This window comes from Saxophila tyrrhenica, assembly GCF_035928015.1.
Source record: "Saxophila tyrrhenica strain CCFEE 5935 chromosome Unknown scaffold_3, whole genome shotgun sequence".
In the NCBI taxonomy this organism is placed as follows: domain Eukaryota; kingdom Fungi; phylum Ascomycota; class Dothideomycetes; order Mycosphaerellales; family Extremaceae; genus Saxophila; species Saxophila tyrrhenica.
In genome coordinates this window covers 82269-100658 of record NW_027041735.1, presented here as the reverse complement: position 1 = coordinate 100658, position 18390 = coordinate 82269, and the positions used below count along the sequence as shown (strand labels likewise).

General features: G+C 55.1%; 5 protein-coding genes across 5 annotated transcripts; 1 reads left to right on the top strand and 4 right to left on the bottom strand.

The window, feature by feature from the left end:
• Window positions 1–1194: 1194 nt before the first annotated feature.
• LTR77_001958 (uncharacterized protein) lies at window positions 1195–2067 on the bottom strand (the record flags this gene model as incomplete). The annotated part of the gene is made up of 2 exons (XM_064799217.1): window positions 1195–1504; window positions 1616–2067. 2 exons carry the CDS (start codon window positions 2065–2067, stop codon window positions 1195–1197), a joined length of 762 nt encoding a protein of 253 aa, XP_064661972.1.
• Window positions 2068–4442: 2375 nt separating this feature from the next.
• LTR77_001957 (uncharacterized protein) lies at window positions 4443–5467 on the bottom strand (the record flags this gene model as incomplete). The annotated part of the gene is made up of 2 exons (XM_064799216.1): window positions 4443–4548; window positions 4611–5467. 2 exons carry the CDS (start codon window positions 5465–5467, stop codon window positions 4443–4445), a joined length of 963 nt encoding a protein of 320 aa, XP_064661971.1.
• A 739-nt stretch (window positions 5468–6206) lies between these two features.
• On the bottom strand, window positions 6207–6575 carry LTR77_001956 (uncharacterized protein; the record flags this gene model as incomplete). The annotated part of the gene is made up of 1 exon (XM_064799215.1): window positions 6207–6575. One exon carries the CDS (start codon window positions 6573–6575, stop codon window positions 6207–6209), a length of 369 nt encoding a protein of 122 aa, XP_064661970.1.
• Window positions 6576–6942: 367 nt separating this feature from the next.
• LTR77_001955 (uncharacterized protein) lies at window positions 6943–8440 on the bottom strand (the record flags this gene model as incomplete). The annotated part of the gene is made up of 2 exons (XM_064799214.1): window positions 6943–7733; window positions 7825–8440. 2 exons carry the CDS (start codon window positions 8438–8440, stop codon window positions 6943–6945), a joined length of 1407 nt encoding a protein of 468 aa, XP_064661969.1.
• A 286-nt stretch (window positions 8441–8726) lies between these two features.
• LTR77_001954 (uncharacterized protein) lies at window positions 8727–9857 on the top strand (the record flags this gene model as incomplete). The annotated part of the gene is made up of 2 exons (XM_064799213.1): window positions 8727–9197; window positions 9381–9857. The coding sequence occupies 2 exons, from the start codon at window positions 8727–8729 to the stop codon at window positions 9855–9857; spliced, it is 948 nt and encodes a 315-aa protein (XP_064661968.1).
• Between the last annotated feature and the right edge of the window lie 8533 nt (window positions 9858–18390).

The following is an 18390-nucleotide window of genomic DNA, read 5'->3' as shown; positions in this document are numbered from 1 at the left end:
TGACATAGAGTGGGGACTTGGCTTGCAGGCAACAGCTGGATGACATAAGATGTCTTCCCTCCTTCTCCGCTGGGTGCACCGACGAATCGGCTGAGCAGGCTATCTCTGGCCCAGACCTGTCGTTTAACAACAGCTGCCACCGGCACGACCTACAATCTACTCGCACCATCGAGATGACCCGGGGGACCGGGCAAGCGTCCGCCAGCCATTCAGGCCGGTCACCTCCGTCCACGAGGTTTGAGAAGGTTGCTTGCCATGGCCAACTTCGGCAAGAGTTCAACATCGCCGTTCGGATGCTCGCCACCATTGCCCCGGCCGGGGGGGCTCAGGGTCTCAACCGACAAGCTGATAGCGGTGCAGAACACAGGCGCAGTGTCATTGCAGCGGATCCAGCATGGTAAAGCAGGCGCGCTCTCCACGCAAAAGAATGAGCTCCTGGTTGCTAGCTGCTGGAGGACTTCTAGCTGCCGGATGACTACAGTCCGGACGATGCTCTTGTAATCATGTAGCGAGACTATAACGTCCGCCGTAATCTATGCCGCGGATTAAAGCCTAGTCATGCTGCGCTTCCCTTGAGCCTCTAGCCATGCTGCGCTTTCGTGGAATCTCCAAGATCGTGGTCTAGTCGTCCGAATGGAGCATTGCGCGACAAGCATGTGGCGAACGTTGATGTCCTGCCGCGGTTCAATACCAACTCCGCGACTACAACATCGGTGTCATGCATTGCCAGCGCTACTCTGCAGATGCACAAGCAATCTTTCGAACGCATTCTTGCTCCTCCATTAGCAGTCTCCCGGGACGGGTGATGAAAGGAAAGAGGTGGAAGTGGTTTATCGGAACGGAGAATGCAGTTATCAGAAGGACGAAGATCTATGTATGTATTGTCATCTCGGAAATCAAATTTGTCTCGCGAGACCTGCCACGCTCTCCCTGCCTGCTCTTCATGTCCGACGCTGGATTTTTGCTCTGCATTCCGTCTACACTGATCCGCTATCCTGTCCCAGATCCCCTTCCTTGTGTAATTACCCAACTACTATCACTTGCGTTCTTCTCTTCTTGTAGCTTCGGTACGTTTATATTGCTTCGAAGTCTTGTGCTGGAAGCCATAGCGAATGTCAGTAACCGCAAATCAATCAGGCTTCGCGCTCTGGGTTCACCGTCTGTAGTCGTTGATTTGCTCGACGAACCCCAAACTCACTCAAGGCCTTTGCTTCCAGCGCACCGCAGCGCACCATACGCCTGGTCCCACTGTCGCACCTGGTCTTCATCGTACTTAAGCTTCCAGTACCCTTCCATCTCAAGATTCTGTTGCATGGCGTAGAACTCTGGCCACAGCTTCTGCAGAAGGTTCAGAGCGTCGCGGCAGACCCAGAACCTCAGCCCGGTCCCCTGGACTGCTGGAGTTTTCCACTCGTCCAGGCCTAGGAAGAAGCCGTGGTTAGCGGTGATGTCGAGGATAGGCTTGGTCGACGGCGTCTCCAACTCTTCTCTCCACCGCTCCGACCTTGAGGCGGCGAAGCAAGCCACTTCAAACGCCAGCATCGCCCCTTGCTCGTGAATTATATTGATCATCTGAGTTGGTGCACCGTCGAAGTCGCCTCTTTGGAGCTCCTACATCCAGCCCTTCACCAACTCAGCGTCGACAAGCTCGCGTGACCACATGAACCACTGACATCCCAGCGGGCAAGTGTGCATGGTTGGCTCTCCTTCATCAGCCGTTGGATAGTGGTAGCCTGACTTCTGCGTCACTTTGTAGGCGGCCAGGATCCATCGCTTGTGGTATCGATGCCAGCAGTTGTTGTTGCCAATCGGGCAGTCCTTCGGGCAGAAGGTGATGTTTGTGCCGTTCGCAATGTGTGCAGGGGATACCATGTCGTCGTAGCAGATGGCGCACTCTTCAGGCTGCTTCTGCAGGGAGGCGAACATGCCATGGATGAAGTCGAGCCCGCTGGGTAGGTTGTGGTCGATGACGGCGACGACTTTCGGATCCAGGTAGTCCTCGTCCAGCTCGATGGGCATCTCGCGGCTGAGGAACTGCAGAAGTTCGGTCCGCTCGCCCACGGTCATGGTGGGTTGTGTCATTGTGCTGCGCTGCGGAGAACTTGGTGTGGGCCTTCGAGCACAACTGGCTGCAGGCGCAGAAGTCACTCTTTGATAGCAGCGATGTTGGAACTGCTGTGCAATTGCGGTCAGTTCTGGCTTGCGTTGGTATAGTTACTGCGTGAGTGGCGGGGTATCCTGGCTGGTTCGTGTCATCTAAAGCGATGCTTGGTGCTATGGTGCTATCGAAACAAGGCTTTGTTTCTGAACGGGCGGATTCTTTATGGTGAGGTTCGAAAGGAAGGCTGGAAGCTCGAGAAACGTAGGTCAGCATATGACATGTGATTTCGAGAGCAGCTCTCCCAGTTCGACCTCACCCGACGTCCAACCTGACGCGGCCCCGGAGATGTCACATCCTGCATTCCCAACGGTATATGCTCACCTTGTCTGATCCTCGATTCCCGCGGATGCGTCTGGCTGGTTGTCGAGCGAGTAGTGGCCAAATCACAACGCCACATCGCAGTCTGGTACGTTAGCAAGGTCGCATCTCGATACTACACAGGGACGACCTCCAGTCGACGTACCTCTGCCTACTTCGCAAGGTAGCTCTCAACAGGCTCGCCTCATCATCCGACGTGCGTTGTCGGATGACAAGAAGGCTTCAGAATGCTATCGAAAGCCACATCCATCCATCCTATTCTCCCGAAAGCGTGTAGTCGAGGAAGGGGGTCTATACAGGTCGGTCTTGTGACGTATAGATGGTGTTGCAATGTTACTGTGCATCAACGGTTCCAGAGCCAATATATGCCTTCATGTTCCCGGAAAAGAGTACTTTCGAGACCAATAGAAGGATCATGAACAGCTGCCATTACGCATTGGGCATGGATGACGCCTGACGCGCTTCCATCTTTGTTACAAATTAGCAATTAGTCCACGAGCGATTATGCAATGTTTGCCATGTCCCACCGATCTTGTCTCTCCTTACCACACTCCAAGCGGATGTAGGCGTCCTAGAGCAAACACTGTAGCTGCGGCCTGGCCTCGAACAGGAAGATACGCTCGCCTATGCGGTGGGGATGGGTTCTCAAGTCTGCACGTGCTCTTGTGGAAGATGCTTCTCGGGAAGGTTGCAAGCGTCGTCTGCTAACGGAGTTGTATTCGATCGGACGGCTAGGGAGACAGTGTCGAGATGGGTGGCGCGCGGTGTGGCAGCACATCCTCGCTCCGAGTTGTTCGCGCCGCGCGCCACTGCTGAGAGCGATGAGGGAGGCGACAGGGCCCAGTCATCTGGGCGAGACCCAGCCCGTCTCATTTGGTAGTGACATTCGTCTTCACGTCGTGGTAGGGCGTGTGCAGGAGAAGTCGCGTCTAGTGGCGGGCACTTTAACCGGAGAGAGCAGGAGACAGTGGCAGATCCGGCAATGTATGTGATAATTGGCCACATGGAATGAGCAGCAGCGACGGATCAGTAAAATCACAATCCCATCTGCATCACAAAGTACTTGTCTGTGGCTCCATGTTGTGGTTCCATGAACGACAGGCATGAAGGACACAGTTGCACAGCACAAGGCATTTTAGAGCCGCATTGTGGCGTCCTAAGATTATTAATATGTGAGGGTTCCGAGACTCTGACTGCGGCGATGTGGTCATTGTCAGAGACTGGATGAGTGGAGATGGGGTGGGTGTGATCTAGATGACTTAGCGTTGCGGGTTTAAAGGCCTTCCTTTTGTTTCCTTAGCTAGTAGACTTCTTCTTCAATACAATGAATATCATCAGCTCTAGCTCAACTGCACTGGATGTGGCTTTGGCGGCACTCCCGGAGTCCAGCAACTCGCAAGACCACGTTGGACCAAGAAGGCATGTGTGGGCAGATGCCAGGAGCGGTCCCTACATGTCAGTTCTCGCGTCAGCAATTCTTTGGCAGCAATGTTGGGCTCCCTGGCGCCATTTCCTGCACTTTGCACACAACAGTCGAGCTGACTGGGTCAACCATGGAACGGATGAGACAAGGAAGAACGGTAGTTTGGAGAAACATGAAACTGGCAGAGCGCGGCTGCCCGGCATGTCATTGAAAGCATGTTGCCGAAGTGACTGCTAATGTGTCAATGTATCACAGTTGAAGCACGTGACTCTGTCTGCTTGTCTTGGCGTGAGGGCTCATTTAGCTCCTCTTCTTTCTTGCTCTTAGATAGCTTCAACCAACAAAATGTCTGTTTTCACTCATTTCAACCATCACCACCTCAGCTGTTCTCATCTGCGTCCGCCTGCGATGTCTTGGGGGTCTCAATACACAACCTGCCTCTCCCATCGCTGCTTGCCCGCGCAAGTTTCCCGCCATCACAAGCCTGAATTATGGTCCTCTCTGCCTACTCCCGGTCCATTCCCGCCGAAACTCGTCCTCTCATGACTCCTTCTCGTTCACCACACCCATCCAGAACTCCGCCTTCTCCGGCGGCAGCCATTGACCCAGCACCTCAGCGACCGGGAACTCCTTGAGCTTGTCTCGCCTGGCAGGACGGACATTGCGGTTAGCATATGCTCCGACATCATGGAGCTTCAATTGACTTACAGATACACCGCCCCATCCTGATGACTCGGACCGCGGTACGCCTCGATGTTCTTCTGCGACTCCTCGATCACCACTACCTCGGCTGGAACTAGAGTGGTGATTCCGTTGACCAGCTGGTTGCCGCCGAAGGACGCACGATCAAAGACACTTTCGTGTTGGTAGGTGATTCCAAAGAGCTCGTCGATCGTCTGGTAGTTCCACCACATCTCATGTGGAACCGAGATCTTGACCACAGCCCTCTGGATGTCAAGGAACGACAGCATGTCCGTCAACCACTGGAATGGGCGCTCCGTCAGACTCCAGTATGACGCGTAGGCGAGAGCCACCCTTTCTTGTTGAAGCGAGACCTGAGAGCGGCTGCCATCATCACTGAATGGTTGTGCTTCACAGATTGGAACGATGATCTCGACCAGAACGTTGGTGACGCCATGCCATGTGTTGACGGTGTTCTCGAGGACGTCAGGCGGAGCGATGTAGCAGTTGTTGATCTCGTCCCGGACGGCAACGACCTCGTGACGGGGGATGTGATAGATTAGGCGGCCCGCTTCCTTATTCACTTCGTCGTAGAGCTGTCGGGAGCATGCGGCCAGAGGCGCGTGGCGGATGATTTGCACACCGATCTGGTCGTGACGAACGGCGATGCGGTCATTTACGATGCAGAGTCTGTAGATCTCGTCGCGCATCTCTTGCGGGAGGCGCTGAAGGGCACCGAGCGCCGGGATGCCTTTGGTGGTCGCCTCATTGTCGTTGGTGGATGTCGGGTTGCCGTTAGTGGTCGCCGGGATGTCCATGTTGGGCGCCGTGACTGCTGCGCTGATGTTGTTGTGTTCAGGCGTGGTGGGGGCCGTGGTATTCATAGTGGTCGCGCGTGATGGCAACATTGATGTTTGCGGGTAAAGAGCTGCTGGTGCGCTTGACTATGACGACTTGCTGTGATGGGTGAGTTGGTGGAATGTTTCGCCGTGATGAGATGTCGCGGTATCCGAGAGTGATCGAGGAACGTGGTGTGTGTGTGTGTGTGTGTGTAATGTGGAGAGTATGAGAGCGGGGAGGGATCAAAACAAAGGGAGGAGCGCGGGCGCTTGGACCCGCAGCTTCGCCTTGGCGCAAGTGAATGTCGACCCCACTCCACCGTATGGGGCAGGAGTAGAAGCAGGACTTCATTATAATATTTTCAAGTAGAGTATAGATTCATCTGGAGGTATGAGGTTGAGAAGTAGCAGCAAGTGAGCGACCATCGGCGAATATATGTACCTGGAGTCTCTAGAAAAGCTGAGAATGCGTGCAGCTGAACGCGGAAGCAAGCAAGACATAGCATGTAGCTCTGTGGGACCTGTTTGGGAAGTTCGCAAAAATAATAAAGACAGGGCATAGTATCAAAGCTATGGAACACTGCTCTTAATCGTTATGCTATCATGGCTGAAGGCAGTTGGCAGTGCATGATCTCTCCAGCCATAGCATCCCACTTTTCCTGAACATCATGATCATCAAACCCCATGCCAGCTTTCAACCCGTCGTGCCAGTCGTACCCATCAGCGTGATTCCATAGTTCTCGCCCTCCTGTCTTCAACATTCCACGCCCACCATCAGCATTGCTCACACGCCTCCATCCTCCCACCCCATCATCTCCGCCAACCTCCCTCTCAATGTCCTGGCCTTCTCCTCTTCTCCATTCCACGAGAAAGTATTTCCAGGATGGTCTTGACGCCAGGCGGCCCTCCAGAACTGTACCTCCTCTGACGACATGGTGCGCCAATGCCCCAGGTTGCATCCGTAGACGAGGTTGAACGGGAGATCAGCGGTCCTCTCGCGCCACTCCTCGGCTAGCGTCGGACCGGGGCCCTCGAAGTAGCGAGGAATTGTGGCGGGCTGCTTGGATTTGGACTCGGCGGGCTTGAGCTTCGATGGCTTGATTGTCGTGGCTTTGGCATGCTTGCGCTCGAGGTCGGTGAACTCGGCCTCCATCTTTTCTCCCTCGGCCAACTCGGACTCAATTCACTCGTCTTCGTTTTCGATGTCTCCGTCCACCATGTCCTCGTCTCCCGAGGCGGCCTCTACAGTACTCTCGGCCTCGAAACCATCGATATCCGTGTAATCGTCCGCCGTACTTTCGAGACCTCGGAGCTTGGTCTGAACGAATTCGGCCACCACCAATCCCTGCTCGCCCGAATGCGCATCCCAGTCCGCCGGCTAGGCCTGTTGTCGGGCCATGACATCCTGCACGAAGTGCTTCTCATCAACGTCCATACCCTCCAAGTGCTCTTCGATGCACGCGTCGTCTGCGGTACGCGAGCGCTTGACACGCTGGTCGCTCCCATCTTACGTCTCTGCCTTACGCTTGCCGTTGTCCCTCCTGGTGCCGACTTCGAGGAGGACGCGCGGCGACCCTGTCGATCAAGTCGCCGTCCTTGCCATTGGAGCTCTTTCCGCCGCCTAGACCATTCTTTGCGTGCACACCGTCGGGCCATTTGATGGTCCGGCGAGCGCCCAGTGCATGGCGGTCGTGCTTGGTGTTCGATTGCATCAAGGCCATAGTGTTTTGGGCGGGAGTGGTCTTTGTCCTGGTCGCAGCCAAGCCTTCCAGATCCGGCGTCGACAGCAGACGGCCTTGGTTGTGGGCGGTCATTGTTCCGCTCGGGTTCACGCCCTCCAGATCCGGCTTGCTGTAGTTGAGAGCCGTGTCTTTGTTTCGTGCCTGCGGCAATCGGCTCTCGATCCTTGCCACACGTTCCTGCAGGACTCTCGCATGGGCACAGAGACCCCTGGTCTTCTCCTCCTTCGCTTCCCTTTCCCTCTTCCTCTCCTCTGCTTCTCTCTTTCGATCCTTCTCCTCCAATTTCCTCCTGCGATTCCTCGCCTGCCGCTTCTCGAGGTCCGCACAAATATCCGCCAGGAAGCCGCCAGCCTTCGCCGCCATCTGTTGGTTCTCCCTCAGCTCAATGGCTTTGGCGTTGCGCTCGAGGCTGCCTTGAGTGAGTGGAAGAAGGACTGCAACCACGCGGCCAGACTTTGCAGCGCGCTTGTAATCCAACAACAAGCCGGCCAGGAGTTGGTTCGATCCTTTGTGGGTGAGCACTCCGGCTTCATCTGGGACGCAGACTTTCTTGGAGCTGCCTGGCGCGACTATTCTCGACTTGCTCGACTTGGGAAAGGTCTTGTGCCCCCGGCGCCGTGACCTCTGGAAAGCCTGGGAAGTAGACCTTGCGTGGCCTACTGGCTGGCTGGCGAGCCTTGTCGATCAGTGTGGCGTTGACACAGAGTGTAAAGGCCGCGCGCTCGAGCTCAGTCAACTGGGCCATCTTTGAGGGTGTCTTCACCTCCACATCGATTGTGCGAGCGGCTGGGAAGGTCTCTACCACCATCGAGACGACCGTTGCAAACTTCTTCGCCCTCTCCTTGAGTAAGGCATCATTCTCCTGCTCGGAGACATCGGCATGGAAAGGGCCCTTAGGGATCTGGATTTCGACGTAGATGTGGAGATGGTAGAACGGCAAAGCCTGTATGCCTGCGTCCAGATGTTTGAATGGTAATATGCAGTCGAAGCTTTCGACGCTGTGATCGAGAATGAGCGTGAAATGGAGGTTCTTGCGGATGCGCTCGACATCATGCGGTTGCTGGCCGTAGCTGTCGCGCATGGTGTTGGACGCCATAGAGAGGTTGGATACGTTCTTCAGGGTGCCTGAGTTGAACGACATCCATGGGATGACCAGACCAGGCGCACTCTTGAACGAAACATGGCACCCAATCTCAGCAGAGTCAAGCACATAGCCGTAGATTTGGTCTAGTAACTCCTGAGAAAGCGGTTGGAATAGCCCAAGTTCGGTCGCCATGATTGTTGTGGAGATGCAACTCGTGGTTGCGGATGTTGGAACAAAGGAGTGGTGTTGATGTGCGGGTACGGATGTCGTGAATGTTGCAAAGGTGGGAGTTGATGTGATAAAGGTTGAAGAAGATCCATAAGACGACCAAGTGGAGTTTGGGTCGAAGGCGGACGCGCTAGTCATGCAGGGTCTCCCAAACAACCGACTCCACACGTTCCAGCTTCGAGCCCCTCCAACCTTTCAGTGTTGCATCCAAGATACCACCTTCGCCAACAACCATACCATCAACTCAGTTATGGCGGAGATCACCGACAAGCAGCTCGGCACCCTCGAAAGATTGCCACAGGAGATTCGCGACATGATTTACGACCATATCATCATCGCCAAAAAGGCCGGACATCACCATGTCCTCAAACATGATCGCAAGGACGGGAGTCTCAATCGATTCCAGCGTGTCGGTGACATCAAGATCAACAACATGCCACCACTGCTCCTCGCAAGCAAGCGCATCATGACCGAGTTGACGTACCAAGCTGGAGCGCACAACACAGTCTACATCACCATCTTCCAGGACCGCGTCGAGTATCTGGACGCAGATGTGGACTTTAGACATATCGACAACAGCTATCAGGCCGAGGATCCCTACCTCTACGCCTTGGACGTCAGCGCCGACGACGACAAGCTTGTGCGCGTGCCGAGGATGAACATCGCAGTCGCTGTCGAACAGATCGAGCTCACCAACATTCTCCAGCTCAAAGGGAAGGATGTGTGTGTCCGGGCCGCTCCAACAGCGTGGCAGCAGGCGTACGATAAAAGGTGTGTGGCGTTCTTCGGTCATCTGCAGAACTGCCAAGGCGAGGCGGAGAAGGCGTTCTGCGGTCCGGGTCCCGAGGGCGAAGGCGACGGGCTGAAGGAGACGTGGTGGCTGAGTTCTCGCTGAAACTACGAGCCTGAACGCGAGGCACCGAAGAAGAAAACCAAGAAGCGCGTCACGGTGAAGCGCGCGGCTCATGAGGTGCTTGCTGAGGAGGTGCGCGCGATGGGTCGGCATGATCGGGCCATCGAGAAGGCTAGGCGCAACCGAGGCGACATCGAACGGAAGGCATCAGAAGCGGCGCAGAGCAGAGTCGCGTTCGAACGGGACCCGGCTCAGGAAGAAGAGATGATGAACAAGGGCAGTCGTGCTCATCCCAAAGGCAATACCGCTGACCTTAGTCAGAGTGGTGACGGCCGCAGTGGGGCTGGCAGGTATGGCGGCGGGTATGAGCGCTCGTACTACTTCGTTGAACAGACGGCTGCTGGAGAAGACCGTCGCACCACGCCGGAGGGTACAAAGGCCCGTGCAAGAGGCAAGAAGATAGAGGCGCTACGGAGCTCGGAGGTCGCGGCGATCATAAGCGCGCTCGAACCGGCATTCCTGGTATAGCTGATCATTTCAAAAGCTACTCACCCGTGCCGCGCCCAGACTCGCCGGTGCTCGCCGTAACGGATGGTGCGGACGATGACGAGGGTGCTGAGCATGATGATGTCGGCGAGGCTCGTGGCGATGTAGGTATCGGTGATTGGTCTGGAATGCGCTGATGGATGGTCGCGGATAGGAATGCTTGAAGAAACGAAGGTGGCTGCATGGAAGCCTTCGGAGCGGTCTGTACTGGGATGGATGTGGTCTGGATATACGAGGAGACGCCGCTGAGTATGAAACGCGAATGTAAAATGACTGTTGCTTGCTTTGGCGGATAACGAGAGCGGATGGAAAGATGTGACGAGATGTAGAGCGGCGCGCTGGTGCGTGGTACACGCATTGCCCATCGCAGCTATACTGGACTGCTTCAATGATGCGCTGGCTAGATCAATGCAAAACTGATGTACTATTCGTCGTTCCCACAGCGCCTTTAAGCTGCTTCGATGTCTCAACCACTTATGCCGTTTGCGTTTCTCACTGTCTCGTCCGATGCCCCGACGCAGCAGGCACTCGCAGCTCTGCAGATGTTTGCATGGTTTGCTTTTCTTGACTGCAGTTCGCTTGCTTCCCAACCTACCGAGCTGTACTAGTGAGGGTGGTGTCTCTTGCCCGCCGGCCATTTCCTTGCTTCTCTCATCCATCCTTCTGCGCCAATTCCTCACGTACATCCCACGAAATCATGTGACGATATTAATCTCGTCGTGCTCCGGCCAATCGGTCAAGCTACTTCCGCTTCGCCGCCGCCGTCCCACCTCCCCTAATGTTTCCTCTTCCGAGAATTTCTCCCTGGCTCTCCTCCTCCACCGCACCACTCAAAAACCCGCCAGCATTGCAGCTCTGTCGTGGTCTTCTACTACCTGCAATACCTCGCGTTCTGGCCGGCCGGACTCTGCAACATCTGAAGGTTCGTTATCCGTTCTGCTGATTTCAAGGCGATGGTACTGACGAAATACTACCAGCAGCCATGGACTGTTCCACCATCACCATGGACGGCCTTCTCAACTTGATCAAGAGACCTTTCCCCCGCAAGCCGGCACCCCTGTGGTCGCGCCTACCACAGCACCTTTGGACCAGCCCAAACGTCAGTCTGCGCTCTGTACGCCTCTCTGGACCAGCATCCAGTGTTCCAACTGCGGTTCTCGTCGCAAAGTATTTTCCGCAATTGAGACTGTTCATGGTTGCTGCTCACATAGCTTTTGTACCACTTGCGTGCTTCCGCAAATCCAGCAAAAACCGCGGCCTTCCACCAGACTGTTGTCTTCCTGCAGTTTTCGCCACTCGCTGTTCTCAGAGCACATCGATGCCAAGACATGCCCAGCTCCGGTTGCTACGGGAGAGACAAGGGTCAATCCTAGAGTGCTGCTGAGTCTGGAATGGGATTCTGTTTTGACGTTCGGTCATGGCGACGCTGAAAAGGAGATTCGCACTGCAAAGGGCTGGTTCTGGATGGCGGTTCAAACCTCAACATAGTCGTAGCGCTCGGCGCGCAAGGTAAGCTCTGTTTGTCCATGACCTGGGTAACTGGTCCGCAACGAACAAGTGACGGAGCTCAGCTCGAGAGCTGTTCCATAGTAGAGTCGCAGTGGCAGCTGTGTTAAGGGCTGTCTTGCCAATGCTATAGTGCCATCTTCCCGCCTTCCTCTCCCGCCATACTCAGCCCGTAGCGCCTTCTAGGCTTGAAGGTTTAGAGATCAAGTATGCCGCATGATGCTACAGTAATGAGCGGGTTTTGGTTTCGGCCATCCTTCCATCTATTGAGTGTGGAGAAGGCTGATGATACGAGAGTGGATCGCTGCAGCTCGCGGCAAGGCCCGCATTTGCAAGAAGAGGGTGAGGCGGGCAGGTGTTGTTGCGGCTTCGGGACGAGAAGATCACACGGCGTCGATCGAATGGTTCAAGACCAGCTAGGCGTTTGAAGGTTGCGTACAAGACACCTGCCGTCATCCATACGTCCAGCAGATTGGTTGATATACGATAAGCTACTTTTGGAACGAGGCGCGTTGTGCTGTAGCAGAAGGGATGAAGGGGAACAGGTACGATGAGCGCTGGACAAGGTGGGTGGCGCAAAAAGGAATCGTTCCATCAAAAACATCTATAACCAGCTCGAACCCACGATCTCCCATTTTTCTTTGACGACCAGCTCTCAATCAAAAGCAGAAGAGTTCACCCCCAAGACCATTAACCAATGTCGCTAAGATCGAAGGGACTACATCTCTTCGCCAAACCCACTGCTGGGCGCCTTAGTGGGTAAAGAAAGGGGGATACATACCTCGCCTTTGGCCCACTCTGAGATGTGGGCCATTGACGAGGGAGAGCTTTATTCTATTGAATATAGCCTCTAATTACATGCCGACAATCAGCCGGCAGCTACGTGGGTAGGCATTGGGCCACATGTGGGAGGACGTCATAGGTTTTGCAACAACTCGACGTCTCCTTCGACCAAACGTAACTGCCAGGAAGCAGAAGGGCCTTCTACTCGCGTTCACCTATGCTTTAGACGACCGCAGTCAACCAAAGCACGGGTTTTCGGGGCTCTCCCGCGCGCTATCTAGACATCCATTGCCTTGGGAGGTGACTCCCACGCTACATAGCACCACCGACGGCTCCGACAGATGGTTCGTACCGAACAAGATCAAACACACTGGCCTTGAGGAAACAAAGATAGTCCTTCGAAGGCCTCAAGATCCTCCCTCGACTTGTCGGGCTCGAAGAATGCGGCGTGCAGGCTGATGGTGGTCATATGCATCAAAGATCAATTGCAGCTCCCCATTGGGAAAGTGAGCACACATGACCGCAGTTGTTAGGTATCTTCAACAGTGTCGCGATCCGCTGTAACTTACGCCATCCAAAATGGCAGCAGGTGCGTGTAAGGGCTACCAGGCTTGATGCAACAGACCTAGATGCGCCGAAGGAGGCGAGTCGCTTCGGTACATGCGACTGGAAGACGAAGCAACTGAGGCAGGGCAAAGATGGAAGGCCTGGACGTAAGGATACCACCGTTTGGAGAGGGAGATGCTTCAGGTTGACGCTATCATAATGTGGCCCAGGGACGTGACAGTACACTAGCACGGAATTGCTACTCAGCCTTCTACGACGATCATGCCAACGGCGACGAGAAAAACAGCAATCGGTCTGCTTCCTTGCTCGCCACCCAAATGTTTGTCCGTCGACTCTTACGCCTCCATATTCATGAGCGCGAGTGATAGCTTTAGCAGGCGAGTGAGCGGAAAAGTACCGTTCTCGATGCTTCTCCCACTGCGACGAGACCCTCTCCATCTGTCCTGGCGCATTTAGATCCATGAAATTGCCCTCTCCAGCTCGGTCCATCTTAATGGTACCCCAGCGGCTTAACGACACCTCCACGATGCTCAGTACGCTGATCAGATCCTGCGCATCGCTTGCAATCTCCGCCGGCACTATAACCACGACCGCAGCCTTGTATCCGCTAGAGAGGGCGGAGGTAGTGGTAAGGTAGATTGGCGTAGCGGCTGGAGAGAAGAAGAAGAGAAGATGCGCAAGCATCCAGATACGTTCAGTCAGATGAGAAAATGTGTGCTTCCACGCGAGACGGCAGAAGCGCCGACGAGGATCTGTATCAACATCAAATATGGTAGAGACTCTGGCGGCCTGTCTCGCTGTCCACTTGTCTGCAGATCTGCAGGTCCAGATTCGTGGATCAATTCCACCGACAGCACGGTTCACGGCGGCATCGCAGGCTGCTGGCTGAGTCCAGTGCGCAAGGGCGTTCGACAGGTAGCAGCGTAATTACCTCTCCATCGGACTCGATGTTGACGTTGCGCATTGCGCCGCTAGACTACGAATCACCAGGACCACTTCCTTCTCGTCCCCAAAGAGGCTGCTCGGTCAGCTGCTCGATCTCGGTCTTGCATTCCCAAAGCCTCTACAGCATGCCACTTCTCTGCGCTTAAGGCCACCTAGCAATCGCATTTCCGACCTAAGCGACAAACGATGACGTCCTGGAGTGTTTCGGCTCGGGGACTATGCAATTTGCTTGCCGAACATGTCAAAACTCGGCTCAGTCGCAAGGTGATTGGGCAGCTCGTCTGCGAGGGGTCAGGTAGTATTGGTAGCCAACCTCAAAGTTGATGAGTATGCTGCTGAGGAAGGCTCGTGGGTGTTGGTAGCATTCCGGTCATCTCCGTCTTTCATCGACTGTAACTCGGGACTCTACTTTTCTCCACAGTGCAGCGACGGCCTTTCTTTACTCGCCGCGGGGGTATGACGAACTGAGATCGCACGATTCAGCTCAACAGTCGGAGGTTGGTCTCGAAGATATGGACGATCAATGAGTACGAGGGCAAGGAAGATGGAACGAAGCAGAGCTCTTGTGTAAGCCGGGCTTCGCAAAGGATGGATCATTGGGAGATGGTATTGCTGGACGTTGTGGAACGAAGTTACCTGATGCTGACGTATCTTTCCGTCCAGCCTGGAACTGGGCCGCGTGATCGGGGTGAGCGGACAAGTCGGCAGCGGCGGGTGGATGTCTTGGTATGATACTGGGCCTTGTATTCTCCATCGACCGACAGCGAGCATTCTCACTCCCCCCACGGTGCGTGGACTTGTCACGCAGAGTACAAGCGCTTGCCACTGCGGAACGTCTTCTCGCCCTGCTCTCAAGGTCCACCCCTCCATAAGGGCGGTTCCTTCAGCCGTGTGCACTGACGCATTGACGCTTGAAGAGATACGCATTCGTCAGCTAATTCAATGTGGTCAACTGAACGCCGTCTTGAGAAGCAGGAGCAATGCTACGCTAGTTTTCCCGGAGCTTTTGACGGAAGACAACTCTGCTGGCGAGCCAGGACCGGCCGGAAAGATGCGAGGAGATTGATGCACGATGTGATGCAGCAGGCGCATGAGTATCCAGCTGAGCCCGCCGAAATGGCTGAATGCAGCAGGCGGATACGAAGATATGCAGCCCTGCTGCCTTTCGCAATGCCGCCTCCGAATGTAGCAGAATGTCTGTCATCATGCTTGCACATCGATAGTCCCGGAGTCCCTGCCGCTCATAAAATCCCGGGTACCAGCGGTGAGAGGGACTGGCGCTGTGCCGCGCCTCAGCAACACTCCATCAAGCGCACCCTATCGCCAAATGTCAGGCGCTGATACTGCGACCTCTAGCTGCTCGAGGAGAAGCAGGCGGCGGGCTGGTATCCAGGTGTAATCTCTGCAGTGCTCGGCATGACCTGCAACGGTACTGACGGTAGGTGGTGACAGTTTGAGCTGTGCAGCTGTGATGCAGGCCAACGAAAGTTCAAGCAGTCCACGTGGAGAGCTGATGCGGTGGATAGAACCCGCTTGAGCGTGGAAGGTATCTTGGCAGTATCTGATCCAGTGCACATAACAGACTTCGACAAGCCAGGACGAAACCTCACCCTCTCTTCCTCTTGTGAGGCCGAATGATATAGTCCTCTCCAATATGGCCCTGCATTTATTCGTGGTCCTTGCTAATCGTCGAGGCCGACACCGAAACGTGTAATCTTCCGTTCAAGGGCTCTTACCCACCACTGTACAGCTCCCGTTCTGTCTCTCCCCTGGATGGTAGGGCGTACTTATAACGGGAACGCTCCGCCTACACCGTTCGGCCCTTAGGACAGTTTTGCGAATATATCTTGATGTTACTCAACGTAGTCGAGCATTTGCCAATCAAGAGACTAGAGAATTTAGCGACTCGTACAACTTCGCTAGGCGGCAAGCTGTAGAACGAACACGATCGCCATTATAGCCACTGTTCGGCGGTGACAAGGTGGTAGACCGATGTCTTTACAAGAAGTGTCCCGGATGTTGAAGAGCGCTAGAAGACAGAGGAAAAGGACGGGCACTCCTTAGGCTGACTGAATTACAGTTGAGATATTTCCATAGGACAGTCATCGTGGCCTTGGGTGCGTAAATTCGCAACTATCTGTTGCGTCCCGAGGGATTATGAGAGCACCCAATGTCGTAGAAGATGGTTTCCAACCAGCCTAAGCGAACAATAGCTTATCCCACTGAGCCTGGACGGCAGAAGGCATCAGCAGTAGGCTTTATGTCAAGGCGGTTGGCCGCATTGTCAGAGCTACATCACAACTGAATGGTGGATACAGATGCTGGAAGCCCATGCTGTGGCGGCATTTGCTTCATCGATCGCTGTCAATCCGTTCCGCAGGTGAAATGTATTGGATGTGCAGCCTTCAGCGGACAAAGCCGAGTGTACACGGCATCTCAGCTGGCACCTTCGACGACGTGGAAGCTAGGAGTCTTGCAGGACCGTCTGAGAGGCTTCAGCCTGCGGCTAAACGAGGTGTTTCACCCAGCAAAGGCCAGATCAGCACGAGAGGGGAGCATGTATTCCAGAAAAGGCCTTGCTGGCGGTGCTGGACGGGTGCACGCATATCCGGGCCGAGCCGGGTGACAGAATCAAGTAGAGACTGGCCAGTACGGTATCCGACGGCAGTCGCAGTTCGCGGGGTCTCAGAGGTGAGCTGGTACGACAGCTCATCTCAGGACATGGGCTGTTGGTGACGCAAGTGTAAAGGGTAGGTGGAAGGTCACACTCGCATGCTCGCGAGGCTACCATACAGTCTTTACGCTGTCTCCGTTGCACCCACAAGATTGACCTGGAGTCAAAAGCTGCGCTGAATCCTCGAGCAACCCAAGGTCATGTGGATGTGCTCGAGAGCCGGTGCTCGGAGATGTATTCATATCTCCACTGGAATGCTAGAGAGATATGCGTCAACAAGCTCAACCATGGAACGCTGAGAGCAGGCAGACTTGCGAGCCGTGGCGAAACCCAAAATGCGTGTCCTCATGAGTCTTCAGGTGATCTATAGTAGCGTTTCTCAGTCTTTGGACTGGCGAGAAGCGACACAGAAGTTGCAATGCGAAGCGAAGAGGTCACGGTGATCGTGGGCACCGGCCAGAACGGGCTGTTGGGCTAGAACACGGGCCAAGGAAACCGATCGCTGGAAGAGAAAGGTTAGGAATCACCGTACTTGCATGTACTGGTGCGTGGTGAAGTGTAGCACCCGCGCATTCGGCATTCATCCTCAAGTCATACACGCCCTTGCCGGAAGAAGTAGCGAGGAAGAACAGCGCTCGTCACACAGAGATCCGCATAGGCAGTCAAGAACTGATCAACCCAGTAGCATCAGTAGATCGCCGGCTTCAGCCACTGGTCCGGAGACATTGACCAACACTGCTTAGCCAAATTCACCAACCAAGCCAGCAAGGCCGCCGCGGGGCGACCACTGCGGAGTCGATGGCACCACGACCATTGATCCATGGGTCAGCAAGTGTTGGAGTCGGTACACGGAAGGCAACCTGAACCAGCTGACATCTAGCGCCTTTGCCGCTGCGTCCACGAAAGCTGTAGGAGACCGTCTGGCACCCCGTCGACTGGTTGCTGTAGTCTACCAAGCTATTCCGCCAGCACCGTCTGCACGGCTGTTGCTCATAATGGATCTTGGCCATGTCCACTGCAACTGTGCTCGCTCGCCTTCAATGCCGATATGTCGGCTATGTAGAAACATCGAAGCAGCGTTGAGGCTCTGAACCCTGGAGCGCAGGTCCCCGTTATGCGCATGAATGTAATGCGACTCCGAAATGCCGCAACCAAAGTACAGACAGAACACTGGTGCCGCGGAAACCATGTCCACCGGACAATCCAGAGCGGCACGGGAGGTTAGGGAAGGCGATCCGCGGCGGATTGCATCCGGCTCCAGATCCGTGCCCTAGAGCTCGCGGAGAAGAGACCTGCTAGGACCCAAGGTATGGTTCGTAGATGACAGAACAGCCAGATACGCATCGGAACAAGGAGTGGGAAATCAGCAGACTGCAGCGAGGAAGCACTGAGAGCGAAAAACCGCACTGAAGCGGGTCAGACTTGTCGTGGGCAACACTTCGCAAGAACGAAGATTCCCGTGCCATCAAAAGCAACCGCAGTATGTATGAGGTCGGCCGCAAGAAGTCCAAGTGCTCAGCCGAAGTGTCCTCCATTTTGAACATCGGTCCTGCTCGGAGGGAAGCATCAAGGACGTCCGGCCTCCTTGCCCTTCGTCTTTGGAGGCTTAGTCATGGTAGTGAAAGCCAGGACCACGGCGTAGTCGCGGCAGGCGCCTCAATCTCACCACGCTGGCGGTGTTTATTGCACGCTTCTATTGCGAAGATAGAGCGTGCCACGGTGAGGCTGGCGCAAGAGCCGCGCCGAGGGCGAGATCCCCGGGCGAAACGCTGGTCGAGCATGGCGATGGAGGTCCAGGCGGAAGCAGTGGGGATGTGTTGGCGAGACACTCTCTTCCATCCTGTACTGGAAGAAAATCAGCACTCCGCCCTCGCTGCAGTGCTCAAAGCAGGGTATTCGCTGCGATACGAAGAAATCCAGTCGCCCTCACCAGCCTTCCTCAAGATTCGGAACTCTTGCTCAGATCCCAGTGTCGAAGCAGAGGAGAGGAGGTGGAGGTAAGAGCCAGATCACATCAACCACGACGGCCATCAAGGACCT